At 41.3% G+C, this 19,069-nt stretch overlaps 2 protein-coding genes across 2 annotated transcripts in view; one reads left to right on the top strand and one right to left on the bottom strand.

Moving 5' to 3' along the window:
• The window catches only part of LCORL (ligand dependent nuclear receptor corepressor like), a 148,949-nt gene extending 148,056 nt beyond the window's left edge, over positions 1-893 (top strand). The window contains 1 exon segment of the mRNA XM_041751213.1: positions 750-893. Within this exon segment, the coding sequence (XP_041607147.1) occupies positions 750-763 (14 nt within the window). The 3' untranslated portion in view covers positions 764-893.
• Positions 894-3,329: 2,436 nt separating this feature from the next.
• The window catches only part of NCAPG (non-SMC condensin I complex subunit G), a 39,514-nt gene continuing 23,774 nt past the window's right edge, over positions 3,330-19,069 (bottom strand). The window contains exons 14-21 of the mRNA XM_041751214.1: positions 18,131-18,358; positions 9,493-9,674; positions 9,025-9,199; positions 7,028-7,189; positions 6,449-6,587; positions 5,960-6,046; positions 4,399-4,465; positions 3,330-3,459 (exon numbers count right to left, since the gene is read on the bottom strand). Coding sequence (XP_041607148.1) covers positions 3,336-3,459; positions 4,399-4,465; positions 5,960-6,046; positions 6,449-6,587; positions 7,028-7,189; positions 9,025-9,199; positions 9,493-9,674; positions 18,131-18,358 — 1,164 coding nt within the window. The 3' untranslated portion in view covers positions 3,330-3,335. The remainder of the gene's footprint in view (positions 3,460-4,398; positions 4,466-5,959; positions 6,047-6,448; positions 6,588-7,027; positions 7,190-9,024; positions 9,200-9,492; positions 9,675-18,130; positions 18,359-19,069) is intronic.

Raw genomic sequence — 19,069 nt, forward strand, 5'->3', positions numbered from 1 at the left:
CGGCCGCGACTCGCCACGGGCCTCCGCGGGTCAGCGCCGGGCCCGCCGTTGGGGTCGCGGAAATGCGCGGGGTCCGTGCGCGGCGGTGCGAGCGCCCCTGTGCCCCGCCCTCCGGCCGCCGCCGCCCTAGGGTCCGTGACGGAAGCGGGGGCAGGAGCCGTCTGGGCACCGCTGGGCGGAGCGTGGGGCGCGCGGAGCCCCCAGAGCGAGTCGCGGTCGACGTCCGTCAAAATGTGAAAAGCGCCCGTGACTCAGTTTCCCTCTCCCGGCCGGCAGCCCTACACGCACCGTCGGCTACACGGACACATCCCGGAGTCGCGGACTTTGGTTTAAAACCCGCAAAATAAAAAGTCGGCGAAGCGCATCCAGACCCTTCCGGGGCGGCCCCGCTGCCCTGGAGGCGACCTGGAGCCGCGGGACGTCCCTGCCTCCACGTGGCACCTGCTCCGGGCCGCCCCCCCCCCCCCCCCCCCCGCCCAGCAGGTGCGCGGCCCCCACATCCCCGCAGGGCGGGCCCCGGGAGCGGAGGGACGCGGGGAACGGGCGGGGGGGGGGGGCGCCCGGCGGACGCGGCGCGGGCGGAGCGCGGGGTCGGGCGTCGGGGCCGCGAGGTGCCCGCGAGGTGCCCGCGAGGTGCCCGCGCTCCGCCCTCTGCCGCCGCCGCAGGCCGGGCCGTGACCTGAACTTTGACGAGGTGGATCCTGCCTTTGAAGTCGTGGAACTAAAACGCTGTGCGCTTTGTCTTCCAGCCTGCGACAAATGAGAACCGATGAGCACTTGAATGTGTCCGATGGCAGCACAGCAAGTGGCCCCCTGAGCCCCATTAAGATGTGCCTTACTCGTCCCCTTGAATGGAACCTGAGTCTGACAGCAGCGTCCCTAGCGAGCTGCGCGGTCCATAACCAAAATCTCAAAAGCGAAGAGAAGTAGATCGCAGCTCCTCTTGCACTGTCCTTATTTTGTACATCAATATCCTGCATCTATCACTTGATCTTGAACTATTTCTAGTCCTGTGATGTCTTTATATTAAATCATTAGCATTAATCATTTTGATTACATTCCTTGTATTTTTTTTTTTACCGTTTACATCAGACCGTTGTGGAATTTTGCAGTACAAATGGATTTTGATGTTTCTCTTTTTAATGGTATTTTGTGAACTTTTTATGCCCTCAGTTTAAATACATAATTGTCCCTGGTTTTATCTCTGTGCACAAACCCTAATATATACTGCATCATGTGATTTAGAAAGCTGGTAGTGTAAACATGCGTGCTGATGACCTGACCCATGAACAGTGTACACAGGCGGGTACCAACTACCTCGAAGCAAACTGGTAAAAGGCAAAGGTACCGCCCAGACGTCTCTTTGCAAGTCCCACACGTGCAGCGGACCCAGCACAGCTCACCGGCAAGCAGCAGGTTTCCACTGACCCGCCGTCTGCGCCCTTCAACCCCCGGGACCCGCAGGCTGCGAGGTCAGCGGTGCGGCTGCAGGTTTGCCCCCCGGCAAGGCTGGGCCCCCACACACGTCACTGGGGCATGTAAGTGACCAGTTTTGAACGAAAAATGGTAAACGGATTTACATCTGTTGATTTTACTGTACTTTAGCCATTTAAGTGTAAAATGTCCTCCTCCATCAGGACACCTCTCGTTACCTTAAACTACGATAGTGCAAGAGCACAGCTTCAGCAACGGCTACGCGACTGTGTCTAACGTGGGCAGTGAGAAGACTAAAGGTTCGGTGCTTAGCTTCATTCTTCCCCGGGCCGAGAACAACAGCTCTGGTACGTTGGCCCACGGGGCACACGAGCGCGGCCCGGTCCCTCGGCGCCCCGGCTGCGGGGTCAGGGACGTAGTTGGCGGGGCTTCCAAACCCGTTGTCCCAGCACATTCCGTGGACACTCTGGGTCCTGGTTCTCCCACCCCCAAAAGGTATTTTTAAAGTGACAGGGATTTAACAAAAGGAGACTTACACGAGGAATCTGAAGCACAGGACGACACAGAGCCAACAGGATGAAAGACAAGCATCTGTGTTTTATTGTTTTACGCCACCACATCTGCCTTTTCCTTTGCTTAACAAGCGTTCTTACTTGGTATCGCTCAGACTCCTTTTGTATTTCCGGGTTTTACAAAGCACATATATGTATGTAATACAGCAATTTGGTTCTAAAAAGCACAAACGATCCTAATTTAGCTCTATCTTAGAACATCACCTCAAATAAATGGCCTAAATCGTAAAAAGCACAATTACTACGAAAACAGATCCAATGTTAGGACATTTCTATTCTGGATAATCCAAGAGAAAAGGTAATGAAAGGGGTAAGAAAACATGTTTTGCTGAGTGTTGCAGAAGGACAGAGGACGGAGTTCGTAGGCGGACTTCCACCAGTCAGGGGAGTGCCAACTGGGGGAGAAAGATGAAAACTGACAGTGAAGACCGCGCTCCTAAGCCAGTTCATAAAGGGCTTCCTGTCACACGGTCCCGCTAGAACTGTCCTGTTATCCACAGCAAGTACTGTCACGCCAGAAACAAAGCAAGCAACCCCATAATGAATCTATATTTATGTGGGGGCGCCCGGCTGGCTCAGTCAGGAGCGCCTGAGACTCTTGATCTTGGGGTCATGAGTTCAAGCCCCACACTGGTGTAGAGATTACTAAAATTAATATATGTGTATATGTATATGTGAACATCTCCCTAACCCAAGAAACACCATCAGAAACTTAAGCAAACGAGGGCTCCTGTATGCAGACATGGTGAGAAGAGAAATTACCCATTCAGGTAGCACAGCCAAAATGTTCTTAGTTCTTAACCACAAAAATCATCAAAAGAACCATTCAACTTAGATGGCTGGCGACTCTGGGTCCACTGTCCTACCCCCCTCCCTGACAGTCAGCCCCTTCGAGCCAGTGTGTGCTACTTCGTTTGCCCTGGAGACAGATGTCCCTTTCTAAACGTGCCCTGAAGCGTGTCCATCTATGCTGGGTACACGCGCCCCCTCGAAGTCGCGAGCTTCTCAGATGCAGCTACTAGAGCTAGCGACACCGAGAGGCGGTCCAGAACGTGAGGGCGCGCGCATGGCCCGAGCAGCGGGTCCGGAGCAGGTTCCTAGGCCCACCCCACATGTGGCTGCTCCCACGGCACTGACACAGGCTTCCGGGAGCTCAGGGCCAGGCGCTGTCCTGCTTCAGTACAGGCCACCGTGATGTGGACTCACACCGCACAAAATCTTACAAGGCATCAGAAATACATTTTCTAATTTTGATACAAGGGTAACTTAAGTAGAGACCTGAACATACTTTGAAAGGACACGGTTAAAAGGACTTCACCTCCATCATCTCTAACTTATTTCTTCATTGAGAAACTGTTCAAGGTTCAGTTTACTTTTTTCTAGTGCTGCTGTTTTGGCTCGTCTTGGCAATCTCATCTTCATTTCTGATTCTGGCTCTGGAATTTCAGGATCACTAAATAGATGTTGAAAATACACCAATTTAAATACAAGCTTTAAAACAAGTTTATCAATAAAACTTTTTGTTTCTGTCATTTATCAGCGTGTAATTGAATCCTGATTCTACTAAGTTTAAAACGAAAACCAAAAAAAAAAAAAAAAAAGACTAACTATCTTGCTATCCTGCCAAGTAAATCACGGAAAACCTAGCTAACTGCTCTGTCTATATGGAACCTGGTGTTATAAGGCAAAACAACAAAATTTTGTAATGAGGTGTGTGATTAAACAGGAACAACTGCCCAAAAGAATTCTGGAGGACAACTCCAAGTGAAAAAACATTTTAAGTTCTCTTATTTTAAGCAACATATTCTTAAGACACTGTTTATAAACAGCAAGTTCCCCAAACATTTTAAATTTAGTCAAAAGTTAACCTAAAGCTACATATGGAAAATACACACAGTACGATTTTTCCAATAGACGAATGAAAGAGAGCTATAAACTTAGAGCTCACAGCAGTGGCTTACTTGGCAGAACCTAAAACTAACACTATGCCACAAATATAATCAAGTTACAATGATAGAATAATCCTGCTTATAAAGGTCAAGAACCCAAATCTAAATCCTAAGAGTTTGCTAATTCAAGAAGGGAGGAGCCGTACATACAACCACGTGATTAGATCAGGAAATATAAACTGAAAGGACATATTCAAGACGACCACCCAGGACTAAGGGCTGCCCACCTGGAAAAGCACACAAGCCATGGGAGGTCAAAGGCTCTTGATAATGGAATTTTAGACTCTATATACCCACGACCTTGCTCTTCACAGTTTTCACGGAGTCTCTTACTACATAGGAGTTTCGCTCTTTGGCAATAGAAGCAAACTACAATTTCTTCGCTATTTACTAGAACAACAATGACAAAAAGCAGCCACATTTTCTAGATGTGCACGGCATACCTCTCAGAGTCCACCTCCGCAGCCCGGCGCCTCCTGTTCCTAGTCGAGGCTGTCCTTTTTCTCTGCCCTTCAAGACAGTGTATAATTCATGATCAAAATTTATCCGCAATTGCTTAGTGTTTCTAATCTATGTTCCGGGCTACCCAAATCCTTTCTTTTCCCTCTGCAACGCATTTCTCCCTAGTTTCTTTTCTTTTTTTTTTTTTTTTTCCTAGTTTCTAACCAACTATTCATTTCGTTTGTAAACTTGGATAACAGGCAAGGGAAAATATGGAAAAAAATTATAAGGAGGCAAATTTTAGTTAAATATATTTGGGAGAAAGAAGAATGTGAAAAACATGGTATGGAAAGAGAAGTACTTCTATTACAGCTATAGCACATGGTGTATGGAGAAACTAATGAAAATTAAGGTGAGAAAGGCGGGGAAAGCCCATCAATAGGCCGGGAAGAAAGAACTGTAATCAGTTAGGTAATGGCTTCTTGTAAAATATTCAAACACATACGTGGCCAATTCAAATATGTGTCGTAAAACATCATTTGTATAAAAGCTACACCTTTTAACAATATGCTGAAGGTTATAAAAATTCTACTTGCTAGAAACTTCCAAAATTAAGACAAATTTAGCCCGTGATGCTCCTCATTTAAGAACCTGATCAAATTTCTCAGAAGGAACATTTGGTTGAAATTTACATAACCTATGGATTCATGTGAAACTTACTGTTTTTCTCCAAAATCTTACATATTTGCTTATAATGCAGCTAGCCCCAGGAAAACATCCAACAATATGGGACTAACCTGTAACAATACCCGACAATAAGCATTTAAATAAGTGATTGGCTACAAAAATATTATGGCCAGATTCCATTTAGAAAAAAATTAAATCTGCACAGGAAAGGGCCTCAAAATTGTTTTCTAAGAATTAAAATAATGGGTGGCTTGTGGGTGGGATTATTAACGTTCTTTATATTAGTTTGCTTGCATGTATTTTCTGATTCTTCTGTAATAAGCATGAACTGCTTTTGTAATAATAATAAAACAATAAAAAGATGTTGAATTTCAGATTTTTTTCCAAGTGATCCCCTAATAGTCAACATTTACTTTATTCCAACAAATCCCCTATTGTTGGATATCCCTTGGGAAATAGATGATGTTGAGAAATTATGAAAGAAAATGGGGAAAAGGGAAAACAGAAGCCCAGACAAGCATTACAGGGATAAAAGGTTTTTCAAAAATGCTTAATCATATAAGGGACAGAATACAAACGATAATATAAAATCATCACTGATCATCTGATTAAAAAAAAAATCTTAATTCAACCCAAACAGTCCTTGGCAATATGATACACTGCGTCGTTATCACTTTCAATCAAAAGCACTTGGAGCAACACTGGTACTAGAATCTTTTAGACACAAAGCGAAACACAGTATCAGCTTAAAGAACTGAAAATAAAGTTAAAGATACTGAGAAATTTAAAAATCTTTATCTACAAGGACACTTGCAAAATCAGTATTTCATTGGAAAACAAAATTGAAAAGTTTTATTATAAAGATCCATACACTACCTCTGTCAGTCTTTTGCTGAGTGGATTTTGATGCTCGGGTTGCTTTTTCATCCCTGAGAGAAGTTTTACATGCTTCTTTACTTTTTTCTATTAAAGGAAATAATGCAACAATGTAAATTTTTAAAAGCTGCATTAAATATTTTAAATGGTCTTTCCAAGTTGATTTTTCATAAAACAGAAAGGACAATCAGTATCATTAGCAGCTATTGAAAATTATCATAGATCAGTGTTCCAAGAAATGTGAATATTGGAAAGCAAATGAAACTAAGACAGTATGTATGCGTGGTTATATGGTGAAAAATGTACACATAAAAAAGACCTATGAAAGAATAAACACTTATCAGCAATATGTTTTCCAAGGCAATTAAATTAGAAACATTTTTCTTTCATTTCTGAAATCCAACCACCACATGTGAGAGGAGAAAATAATGTGCCTCATTAAGATGAAAAGGACAGAATCTTAAAATCCTCAGGTTAGTATGCAATTACCATCTTCAACTTGGAAAGGAGTCATAGTCACGTTGTCATCCTGTGCTGCTCCTGCCTGGTCATCAAACTCTTTATTTCCTTTTTCAAACTGAATCTTGATTTTCTCCAGAGCTCTCAGACATGTCCTATCTTTTACTTGCTATAAAAGAAAAAAAATATAATTAACATTTTTAATGTAGCATTTTCCAATCTTCTTTCAAAAATGCTCTATATGGTATCACATTATTTTAAAACTCTTAAAAAATTCTATTTAATTTGTAAAATATTTACTTTTTTTTTTTTTTTAATGATTTTATTTATTTCTGAGAGAAGCAGAGACACAGGCAGAAGTAGAAGCAGGCTCCATGCAGGGAACCCGATGTGGGACTCGATCCCAGGACCCCAGGGTCACGACCTGAGTCCAAGGCAGATGCTCAACTGCTGAGGCACCCAGGGGTCCCTATTTGCTTCAACTAAGCAATTTGCCAACATATGTATAATTTAATACAACCATGTAATGTATTTAATACAACCACATAAATTCTACTTTGATAAAAAATTCATGCAGCATTTATACAGAGTATTTAGAAACTACTTTACCTCCAGAATTTCATTCAACAGAACCAAAAGATCTTGACCAAGATTGCTACTGAGTTCTAAAGAACTCAAGGCTTTCGTATAGACTCGAATTTCTGGTGAACATGGACATGTTAAGATCTCATTGCAAATTTTTATAGCCAAATTGTCATGAACAGATAAAGCCTAGAAAAGTCAAGAGAAAATTGAAATATTGTAAATTGGAATATTGGAATATCCACCATTACAATATAGTTCCTACACATCTAACAAACATTTCCAACTTTCTTGCCATCATCTCAAACGCAAGATGTCTAGGACCAAATTTAACATATTCCTCCCAAACTGAACTCTCCCTCTTCTTACAGAGGCTCCTATGGTACAAGGTCCAGACCCGCCCCCTTCATGACGGAGTTCTGGAGGCTAAAAGTTCTCAGGTGCAGAACTGATCCAGGCCGAAGACAGCGGGGCCCCGTCATATTCCTAGTCCATGTTCAATGGCTGGAAAAGATGCAGGTTTAACAGCCCAGCCTGTCTTGGCTCTGGACGACTCAAAGCACCATCCCGGTTCAAGAACTTCCTGGGGATGACCTGGGGCCCAGGTTCCTCCCCTGCCTCAGCCTACCTCCCTCGCTCCTGCGGGTTGCCGATCGTGAGAAAACTCTGCAATTGAACGATGTCAGCAGCTTCTTCGGAGTCTTCTCTGACCCATACTCAGGACCTTAGGGTTATCCTGGTTGGACTCTATCCTTCTTGCCTCTCTAGGCTCTTTCTGCGTGTCTTTTATACTCGTGATTTTTTTCCATGTCAACACCTACTATTCTTTTCTTTCTACTTTCTTTTGCTGCTATTATTCTTTTTCTACAAGCTTTTATCTCTTAAAAATCTTAAAGATTTCCAATTCCTCTCTTTATTAATATTCTCCATTCCCCTCACCAGTTCACCTCATCTAACAATACTGATCAAATTGATCTTCCTAATAGGTAACTTTCATCCCACTAAGCCTTTCAATATATATTCCCTACATCGTTATGGCAAATATGGCCAACTCCCCGTTCCCTGCTACCTTAATGCTCTGTCCCTCAACAGGGCCATCCTGGCTCCTCAGCCAGAATGATTCCTCCACAACTCCCAGCATGAATTGGGCAACCAGCTACATTTAATCACTTTTATCTGGTCTTTCTTGCTCTACCCAAACCACTGTCCAAATCCCAACAAGACCGAACTGAATTTTACTACTAATGCTGTACTCTTCACCCCCACCCACCCCATGATACCTGCCTTCTTCAAAAGTCCTAAAGCACTTAGTCACCCTATCACCTACCCTTACTATACTTTGCCTTAATAACCTTTGTAATCTTCTTTCCAAGAACATATAACATAATGATGTGAAAGGAGTATGAAGTCACTAAATACCAATTCAAATTAAAAAGCAATACTTTCAACTTAATTAGCTAGCATCTGAAATCATTAACAACACATTAACTTTCAATATGGTAACAAGTCTGATTTAATTATATTAAAGGATTAAAAACCTAGCTTAAATTTAATTTACGGGAAAGTTTGCAGCTAATTTATCTTCTTTGAATTAAAAACAAAAATGAGCTTGAGGTGAGCTTCATTCGTTCAATTCTCCTTCCTTGTATCAGAAATATAGCAAGTATAACCCAACATTTGAAGACTCAATGAGTCCTAAATAAATACAGGACATTTTTCAGACTGTTTAACAACCAGCGCTAGGTCGGGAAGGGGTAGTGAAAGTGATTTATTTTTGGCAAGTTCTGAATTTCAGTAGCAAAAACGCTAGCATTGACTACTTCTATCTTTATAGGATTATCACATTTCCCAAAAGGTCTTTTTCTTACTTTGTGTTTATATGCCACCATATACACCAGAAATCTCAAGATCAAAATGGCTTCTCTCTGTTTCAAAGAACCTATGAAAAGGATTATTTCATCAAAAACAGTTACCTCCATGATAGGCATCATCCTTACTATCCATAGACCAACTTCCTCACCCACCTGGTAATCCTGTGAATTCTTGGCCTGAGGATTTAATCCACTTGGTCTTGTCAAATCTACAAATAACTCAGCAACATTAGTGATATCTACTTCAGCTAAAGGAGAAGATGCAGGAGCACTGGCCAGTGTTTGCAGAGTTGGAAGAAAGGCTTCTTCAAAACATTCCTGATTAGTCCTATTGAAAAACAATTTGAAAAATTTGTGAGCAAAGAAAAGGCATATGATTCTCAAACAAACAAACAAACAAAAAAAAACAAACAACAAAAAAGTATAAAATTCACCCCATCAAGATAACAGTATATTTTCATCGAGGAAAGAGACAAATAATTCAGGTAAATAAAATCTAATTAAGTTCTCATTTTTATCACTAACCACTGAAAAAAAGAAACTTGTATTTATAGATAGGACTCATGGGGAGCCTGAATTGAACTTCAACTCAGATTCTGATTGATCAATATAACCAAATACCTGCTCGCATAAGCAAACATGGGGAAGAACACGCCCAGGCAATGTCGAAGTCGAACGTCCTCTTCAGTCACAGGATTGTACCATAACAAGATAAGACGAGAAAGAATCCTGCTGCTGACCAAAAGCCCCGAGAACATCAGCTTGGCTAGTCCTTCTGCAGCTCCTGTCCTGAGTTCAGACACCTATTAAAAATGACTTTCATTAAAAGAAATTTTAATTTGTATTTCCTTTTTAAGCCTTACAAGGCAGCCTGTCGTATAATATTTTTCTATGAACTATCAAAAAATCACTCATACTGTAAATTCGTTAAAGACACATAAAAAGATTTTAGGTTAAGGCTATGTGATAAATTATTAGTCTAGCTAAGAAAACTATAACTCCCTTAAAATTCTTTAGAAGAACCAAACGGAAAAAAAAACAAACAAAAAAACGGGAAAAAAAAAAGAAGAAGAAGAACCAAACGGCCTTTTAAGTACCGTGAAAACAAAAGTCAAAGAGCCTGTATTACATGCCTCTCATGATGTAAGATCCAGAAAACACTAGTAACGACCCCTGCCGTCAGAGGGAGGTGGCCTGTAAAGGGAAGCTCCGGAGGGGGAGGGACAATGTGCATGAATAAAGGGGAACTGTGAACAGGTGTTCCCGCGCACGGTTATTCTCAGAAAGACTAATCAAAGCAAACCTTAGAGAAGAAAATGGAGAGAAGATACAGTGACATTCAAATGGAGGCACAGGCCTAAAGGCAGGTAACTGAAAGTACTAGTCATTGTGACCAAATGAATTATTAAAGTCAAGCCTCTAACACTTCCTGGCTGCATGATCCTGTGCATATTAACTTTGTACCCCAGTTTTTTCTTGAAGATTTACATATTTTAGAGAGAGTGCACGTGTGAATGGTGTAAGGGGCGGAGGGAGGGAATCTCAAGCAGACTCCCTGCTGACTGTGGCATCCCAACTTGGGGCTCGATCCCGTGATCCTGAGACCATGACCTGAGCCGAAATCAAAACTCAGATGCTCAACTGACTGAGCCACCCAGGTGCCCCATGTATCTCACTTTTTTATTAAAAAAAAAAGGGATGATAAAATTACAGTTACAAGGATAAAGAAATACTACAAATAATAACTCTTACAAGTTCTATCCACATAGAGGCAGATGGATGGCTCAGTCAGTTAAGCACCTGACTCTTGGGTTTCAGCTCAGGTCATGATCTTAGGGTCCTGAGATCAAGCCCCATATCCACCTTGGTGCTCACCAGGAGTCTGCTTATCCCTCTCTCTCCTCCTGCTCTCTTGCTCTCTCTTGAATAAATAAAATCTTTTTTTCTAAAGTGCTATCCATTTAGTAAATCCTCAACAAATATCAGTTATTGGGGATCCCTGGGTGGCTCAGCGGTTTAGCACCTGCCTTTGGCCCAGGGCGCGATCCTGGAGTCCTGGGATCGAGTCCCGCATCCGGCTCCTGGCATGGAGCCTGCTTCTCCCTCCTCCTGTGTCTCTGCCTCTCTCTCTCTGTCTGTCTATCATAAATAAATAAATAAATCTTAAAAAAAAAAAAACAAATATCAGTTATTATTTATATTATTACTGATAAACAGTAAATTTGTTCAATGATCACATGACAGAGATCCTGAAAATCCGGCAAAGAAATTCAACTGTAGTGAAGCAGGATGTGGAACCACTTAAGGTTTTAGAAATGGTAGAGAAATTAATACTTAAATGAGATTTAAGGAAAATTATCTTTGCAGATTATAATCTACGAATGTAAAATAAAAGTCTAAATAGAAGTAAAAACAACGGAATGAGAAAATACAAGAACTATTTCAAAAATTTTTTCAAAACAAAGATTTAGAGGTCAACAAGATTAATAAGCGCTGGGCACTGGCACTATTTGTAGCTCACAACAACCATGAGGGCAGAAACTTTGTTCCACTCAGTGCTGTACCCTCAACATAAAGTGACTGGCACGTAATTTGCCCTCAAATATTTGTTCACTTAACTGAAGAACCATCCAGTGAATAGGCATCAACATCCCCATTTGGCAGATGAGGAAAAAGCCAGAGACCATAAACACCTTATTGAAAATTCACACAAATGCAACCAGAACACAAATGTACAAGTCTGTAACTCCCAAGGTTGCATGCTCCCCATCTTTTTAAAATGTTTACGACATACTTTCCTGATAGCAACAGTGATCCATCTCAAGTTGAATGTGAGGAATATGAAGTGAGAACTGCAAGTCTTTAAAGCATATAAAAAAAATTCTTATTATGGCCCAAAGGGCAGTAAAGTAAGTCAGATTTTGTTTAGTAGTGATAACAAAAATGAAGTCAAAATCACAGAATCCAGTTTAGCCAGAAAGAGATTAAGGTACCAGCACTATTGGAAACCTTCATTCCTTTGTCACACAGTTTTACTATTCACTCATTTTCTACCAATGGTGTGTTAGCAAGCCCATCGCACTGGGTAATTCCCAACAGGAGATTAGTATATCGCTTAAATATTAAAATTTAAAAAGCCAACATCTGCCTTTTGACTGGTGAGGTTTTTGTTTTGTTTTGGTTTGGTTTTTTTTAAGATTTATTTATTCATGAGAGACACAGAGAGAGAGAGAGAGAGCGGCAGAGACACAGGAAGAGGGAGAAGCAGGCTCCCTGCAGGGAGCCTGATATGGGACTCATCCAGGGTCTCCAGGATCACACCCTGAGCCAAGGGCAGACGCTTTAACCACTGAGCCACCCAGGCGTCCCTTGACTGGTGAGTTTAATTTATTTACACTTAAATCGCTGATAAGGACCGATCACCATAATTTTGCAATCAAAATGTGATTAAGTAAAAAACTGTTAAAAGAGACAAAGAACAATAAATACGTATATTAAAAAGGTTAATTCATCAAAAAGACAATTAAAAGTACAAACAACAAAGCCTCAAAATACATAAAACAAGCTTTGGCAGAAATGCAGGAAGAAATAGCTCAATAATAATAATAACTGAAGAGCTCTGCGTAATGGACAGAACACCCAGGCAGATCAGTAAGGAAACAGAGGACTTGAACAACACTGCAGACCAACCAGACCCACCAAACATGCCGTCCACTCCACCTCACTATAGAATACACTTTCTTCTCCAGGGTACGTGGAACATCCTCATGGATTGACACTATGTTAGGCCAAAAACAACTCAAAATAAATTTTTTAAAAATGAAAACATCAAAGTATCTTCTCTAACCACAAGAGATTATACCTAGACAGCAATGCCAGAAGACTGTAAAATTCAAATATGTATAAACAATATACTTGTTATACACCAACAAACCAAAGACAATATCAAACAAAGGAAATATAGAAAACACTTAGAAAATGATCTAAAATGAAAAATACAAAACCCCAAAACTTACGAAGTGCAACAAAAGCACCATTCACAGGGAAATTTATAGCAGTAAATGCCCACATTAAAACAAAACAAAACAAAAAACCTTGGGAAATTTATAGCAGTAAATGCCCACATTAAAACAAAACAAAACAAAAAACCTTGGACTTCCAGGAAGATGGAGGAGGAGTACCCTGAGCTCATCTCCTCCCATGGATGTACCTAGGGTAACACCCACATCAGTGTAAATAACCCAGGACAGACTCTCCACAGACACACGAGACTCTCCACAGGAAGAAGGGGCACTGCAGCCACTGGACAGAGGAGAGGGGCAGACCATCCCCCCCCCCCCCCCCCCCCCCCCCCGGCACAGGAGAGACCTGCACTGCGAAGATGAATCCCTGGAACATACGGTTTTGAAAACCAGAAGGCTTAACACTGTGAATTCTTATCATCAGTGGGGCTTGACACCCAGAGCTTTAAGAAAATCAGCCAATGATGCTCTGGGAAAGACACATGGAGATAGGAAACTCGGTCCCTGCCCTTAAGGAGACAGCTTAACAAACAATCCTGCAAAGATACAGCACAGAGGTGGTCCTTTGAAAAAGGCCAGGGGTATACGGGAAGATTTATTAACTAATCTGAGAATGTGTGCTAGAAGGACGGGGATCTTTAGGAGACTTCTCCAAGAACAAAAGACCTGGCAGGTGCCCTTGCCCTCCCCGGCTCCCCAACTTATATACCCAACACTTCAGGGAATCAGCCCAGGATGAACACTTTCCACCTACCTTGCCAACAGCACAGCCCACTCCTGAATTCTCCAGAGCTGCCCCCTCCAACCCGGACACAGCAGGAATTCCCCAAAGCAACCAAAGCAGTGGGGTGAAGGCAAGACACCTAATCTGACAGCCAGTCCTGCCTACCAATGAAAGCTTCCCAGGGGGCAACACCAAAAGAGCCCTTTCAGTTTGTTGTGACCACATCTCCGACACTCAGTCTGACCCAATCAAGCCTAAAGTGGCCCTCCCTAGACTGGCCCACTAAAATATAGGGACTAAAGCTTGCCAACAACAGGCAAAGTGAGCCACTGCAGATGACTAGACTAAAGGCAAACACAGCTCAGCCACGAAAGGAAGGTGCATAGGAGATGCCATCAGCATGATACCATTTGCATTACAGGGACCTCAAAAGAAGAGAGAGAAAAGAGGAAAGAAATCTCATTTGAAGAAATAGCAGCTGAAAACTTCCCGAAACTGGAAAAGGGAAAAGGAAATAGAAATCTGAACCCTGGAGGCACAGAAAGTCCCTAGCAGAATCAACCCAGGGAGGTCCACACCAAGACGTGGGGTAATTAAATCGGCAAGAAGTAGTGGGGCACCTGGGTGGCTCAGTCAGTTGAGTGCCTGACTCTTGGTTTTCAGCTCAGGTCAGGATCTCAGGGCTGTGGAATCAAGCCCTGCATCTGGCTCTCCGCTTAGCGTGGGTGTCTGCCTGAGATCCTCTGCCTTTCCCTACGCCCTTCCCCTCCCTCTCGTGCTCTCTTTCTGAAATAAACAAACAAATAAATAAATATGAGAAATGTTACAGGGGATTCTTTTAGTAGAAAAGAAACACTGTAAGCAGGAGTAAGAAAACTAGGGAACACAAAGAAGTAAAATGAAGCATACCTATAAAACTCAGTCAAGGAATTCACAGAAGTAAAAGATAAAAAGTATAACATCATATACCTAAATTATACAGGGAGAGGAGGGGAAATTTAGTACTTTTAAAATTATTGGGGGATCCCTGGGTGGCTCAGCGGTTTAGCGCCTGCCTTCAGCCCAGGGCGTGATCCTGGAGGCCCGGGATCGAGTCCCGCGTCGGGCTCCCTGCATGGAGCCTGCTTCTCCCTCTGCCTGTGTCTCTGCCTCTCTGTCTATCATGAATAAATAAATAAATCTAAAAAAATAAAATAAAATTATTCAAACTTAAGTGACAATCAACTTAATATAAATTGCTTTGTCCATGTTATATATAAATCTGATGGTTACAAGACAAAAATCGGTAACAGATACGCAGTAAGTAAAGAGGAAGGAATCCAGGTGTATCACTAAAGAAAGCCAGCAAACTGAATGAAAAGACCAAGGAAGGAACAGAGAACTACAGAAACAACCACAAAACCAGTAACAGAAGAGCAGTAAGTACATGCCTATTAATAATTACTTTGAATGTAAGTGGACTAAATGCTCCAATCAAAAGACACAGTGACAGAATGGATTTAAAAAAAAAATGCTGGTGGGAAGCCTAGGTGGCTCATGGTGGAGCATCTGTCTGCCTTGGGCTCAGGGCGTGATCCCAGAGTCCGCAGGGAGCCTGCTTCTCCCTCTGCCTGTGTCTCTGCTTCTCTCTCATGAATAAATACATAAATAAATTCTAAAAAAAAAAAAAAAAAAGCTGGCTACAGGAGACTCACTTCAGACCTAAAGCACATGCAGAGTGACAGTGAGGGACAGAAAAACGTTCTTCTGTAAATGGAAGTGGGAAGAAGGCTGAGGTAGAAACAGGTATCAGACAAAACAGACTTTAAAACAAAGAATTAAGTGGAGACAAAAACAATACATAATCATAAGGGAACAATCCAACAAGAAGATATAACAACTGTAAATATTTCAATGACACATTAAATGAAATGGATCTAACATGTATTCAGAACATTCTGTCCTAAAACAGCAGAATATACATTGTTAGCCCCGGGGGCTCAGCTGGTTAGCGCTGCCTCCGGCCCAGGGCCTGATCCTGAGGCCCCAGGATCGAGTCCCACGTTGGGCTCCCTGCATGGTGCCTGCTTCTCCCTCTGCCTGTGTCTCTGCCCCTCTCTCTGTGTGTCTCATGAATAAATAAATAAAATCTTTAAAAAAAAAATAATTATCAAATGCACATGGAACGTTCTCAAGAATAGGCCACCAGTAAGGGGGTTCCTCAAAAAGTTAAAAATAGAACTATCCTACAATCCAGCAATTGCACTACTAGGTATTTATCCAAAGAATACAAAATTACTAATTCAAAGGCATACATGCACCCCAATGCTTAGAGCAGCATTATCTATAGTAGCCAAATTCTAGAAACAGTCCGAGTGTCCATCAACTGATGAGTGGATAAAGAAAATGCTTTGCACACACACACACACACACACACACACACACACACACTATATTTGGAAGTAAGAAAAAGAAATCCTATCATCTGCAATATGGTAGGACAATGCAACCTTGTGGACACTGTGCTAAGTGAAATCGCCAGACAAAAACAAATACCGCATGGTATCACTTTATATGTAGAACCTTATGGAAAATGGAGTAGAAAAGTAGCTGCCAGGATTGGGGAGTGGGGAGAAATGCAGAGACAATGGTAAAAGGATACAAACTTTGTTACAAATTCTTTAAAAATAAATTCCGGAGACCTAATAATGTAAAACACGGTGATTTTAGTTAACACTATATTTAGCTAACACTATACTGTATAACTGAACTTTGCTAGGAGAGTAGAACTAAATGTTCTCACTAAAATAAGTAAATAGGTGAATTTTGGGGATATGTTAATTAACTGGATTGGGGGTGAATCATTAAAAAAAAAAACTTTCATATGGCCCAGTAACCCCTTCCTAGATATATACCCCAAAGAACAGACAACTACACGTCCATGCATGTTCCTAACAGCACTATACCCAACAGACAAAAGACGGAAACAGCCCAAATATCTCTCAATGGATCAGTGGCTAAACAAGTTGTGATCTATACACAAAATGAGAGATCCTGCTGCCATAAGAAGGAAAAAGTAGGGGATCCCTGGGTGGCGCAGCGGTTTGGCGCCTGCCTTTGGCCCAGGGCGCGATCCTGGAGACCCGGGATTGAATCCCACATCAGGCTCCCGGTGCATGGAGCCTGCTTCTCCCTCTGCCTGTGTCTCTGCCTCTCTCTCTCTCTCTCTCTCTCTGTATGACTATCATAAATAAATAAAAATTAAAAAAAAAAAAGAAGGAAAAAGTACTGATAAAAGCTACAACATGAATGAGCCTCGAAAATAAGCTAAGTGAAACAAAGCAGACACGACGTCACATACTATATGACTGTATTTGTGTGAAACATCCAGAATAGTTAAATCCACAGAAACAAAAGGCATACTGGTCACTGTCAGAAGCAGGCAGCAGGGGAAGTAGGGAGCAACTGCTCAATGGATACAGTTCTTCCTTTGGGGATAAGGGAAATGTTTTCAAATTAGAGGTGGCAGTTACATTACATGGTGAGGGTACTAAATGCCAATTGTCCACTTCAAAAATGTTTGTATCAATTTCACCTCAAGAAAAAAAAAGTCAAGATAAAGATTTTTTAATTGTTTACATATGCTATAAAAATATAGCTCAAGAGTACTTTGAGGAAAAAAAAATCTAATCTCATATCCTATCTCAGACCTTCCACCAACCCAATGTAAAATTATTTTAAATTGTTTCTTCAGCTCCTGAAGGGGATGCATGGGGGGGGTGGGGGGTTGGGGCTCAGAGGTTGAACATCTGCCTTCGGCCCAGGTCATGACCCCAGGGTCCTGAGACTGAGTCCCAGATCAGACTCCTCACACGGAGCCTGGAGCCTGCTTCTCCCTCTGCCTGTGTCTCTGCCTCTCTCTCCGGGTCTCTCGTGAATAAATAAATTAAATCTTTAAAAAAAAAAAAACAGTTGATAATTTTTAAATCATAAATCACAAAGACATGAGAGAAAATGAAAAAAAAAAAAAAAGGAACAGGGACCCTGGGGTGGCTCAGTGGTTGAGCATCTGCCTTTGGCCCAGGGCATGATCCTGGAGTCCTGGGATCAAGTCCCACATCGGGCTCCGTGCATGGAGCCTGCTTCTCCCTCTGCCTGTGTCTCTGCCTCTCTCTCTCTCTCTGTGTGTCTCTCATGAATAAATAAATAAAATCTTAAAAAAAAAAAAAATGAACAGCCTCCAATAGTCATTTTTGTTTACATTTCAATTTTCTGCACATGCAATATGGCAGTGAGAAACAAAGTATATTAAGGATGAAAGAGGAATTTAATTATATTTAAAAGACAATCTTCAAATGTTGGTCAAACTTAAACTTCAGCCTAAAAAAGAATAGAGCATAAAAATAAACAATAAAAAGAAATTTCGAAAAAAAAAAAAATAAAAATAAAAATAAAAATAAAAAAAAATAAAAAAAAAATAAAAAAAAAAAATAAAAAGAAATTTCGTAACAACAGGGCTGTGATTATTTCTTACCTCACTATCTAGGAAATCAGAAAGAAGTTTCAGAACATTCTTGACTGCGGCAGTCTCTTCTTCAGCTTCTTTGAACTCTTGGTCTCCATCAGTGTTTACTTCTGCATCTTCACTTTGAAGGGCTTTGATTTTTTTAGTTTTAAATGGCTCAATCCCAAATGCCATTAGTTGGTCAAAGATTGCCTTTAAAGCACTTATTTTTATTGTCACATCATCAATTTGTAAGACCTAAATTCAAACATCCCCCACCAAAAAAAAAGTAAATTCAGTAAACTTTTCATTCTGTGTATGCGGCATAAAATTAACACACATCTTATTTTCTTATTCTATTTCCAACAGTCAAGTCCACATGAAACATCATTTTTCAGAAATTAAAATTTGTTTTAAAGTTATTATTTTTATTTATTTGTACCATTATATTTACACTTATATTTCATTCAGAAAAAGTTCACCTTTAGTACAAAAAAATTCCTAGAACTAGAGTCAGACTGAATTATATTATTTGTTCCTTTTATTTGAAAAAGAATGAATATATTGGCTATGATTCTTTTTAAGATCTAGAAAAACTGTTCAATTATATGGAAATTGTTTCTCGCCATCTTATCAAGACAAAAACATTACATTCTAATCAATTAGGGCAGCCCCAGTGGCGCAGCAGTTTGGCACCGCCTGCAGCCTGGGGTGTGATCCTGGAGTCCCGGGACCGAGTCCCACATTGGGCTCCCTGCATGGAGCCTGCTTCTCCCTCTGCCTGTGTCTCTGCCTCTCTCTCTGTGTGTCTATGAATAAATAAAATCTTTAAAAAAAAAAAAAGAATTTCCCTCTCGACTTTCTAACAAGTTATTGTGAATACATGTCTTGAATCAATTTTTATTACTAAAACTTGATTTACAAAAGAACTGATATCTTACTTCCCCCCAAAGATAGCTATTTTCCCTT

The sequence above is a fragment of the Vulpes lagopus genome, chromosome 4, assembly GCF_018345385.1.
Source record: "Vulpes lagopus strain Blue_001 chromosome 4, ASM1834538v1, whole genome shotgun sequence".
NCBI lineage: Eukaryota > Metazoa > Chordata > Mammalia > Carnivora > Canidae > Vulpes > Vulpes lagopus.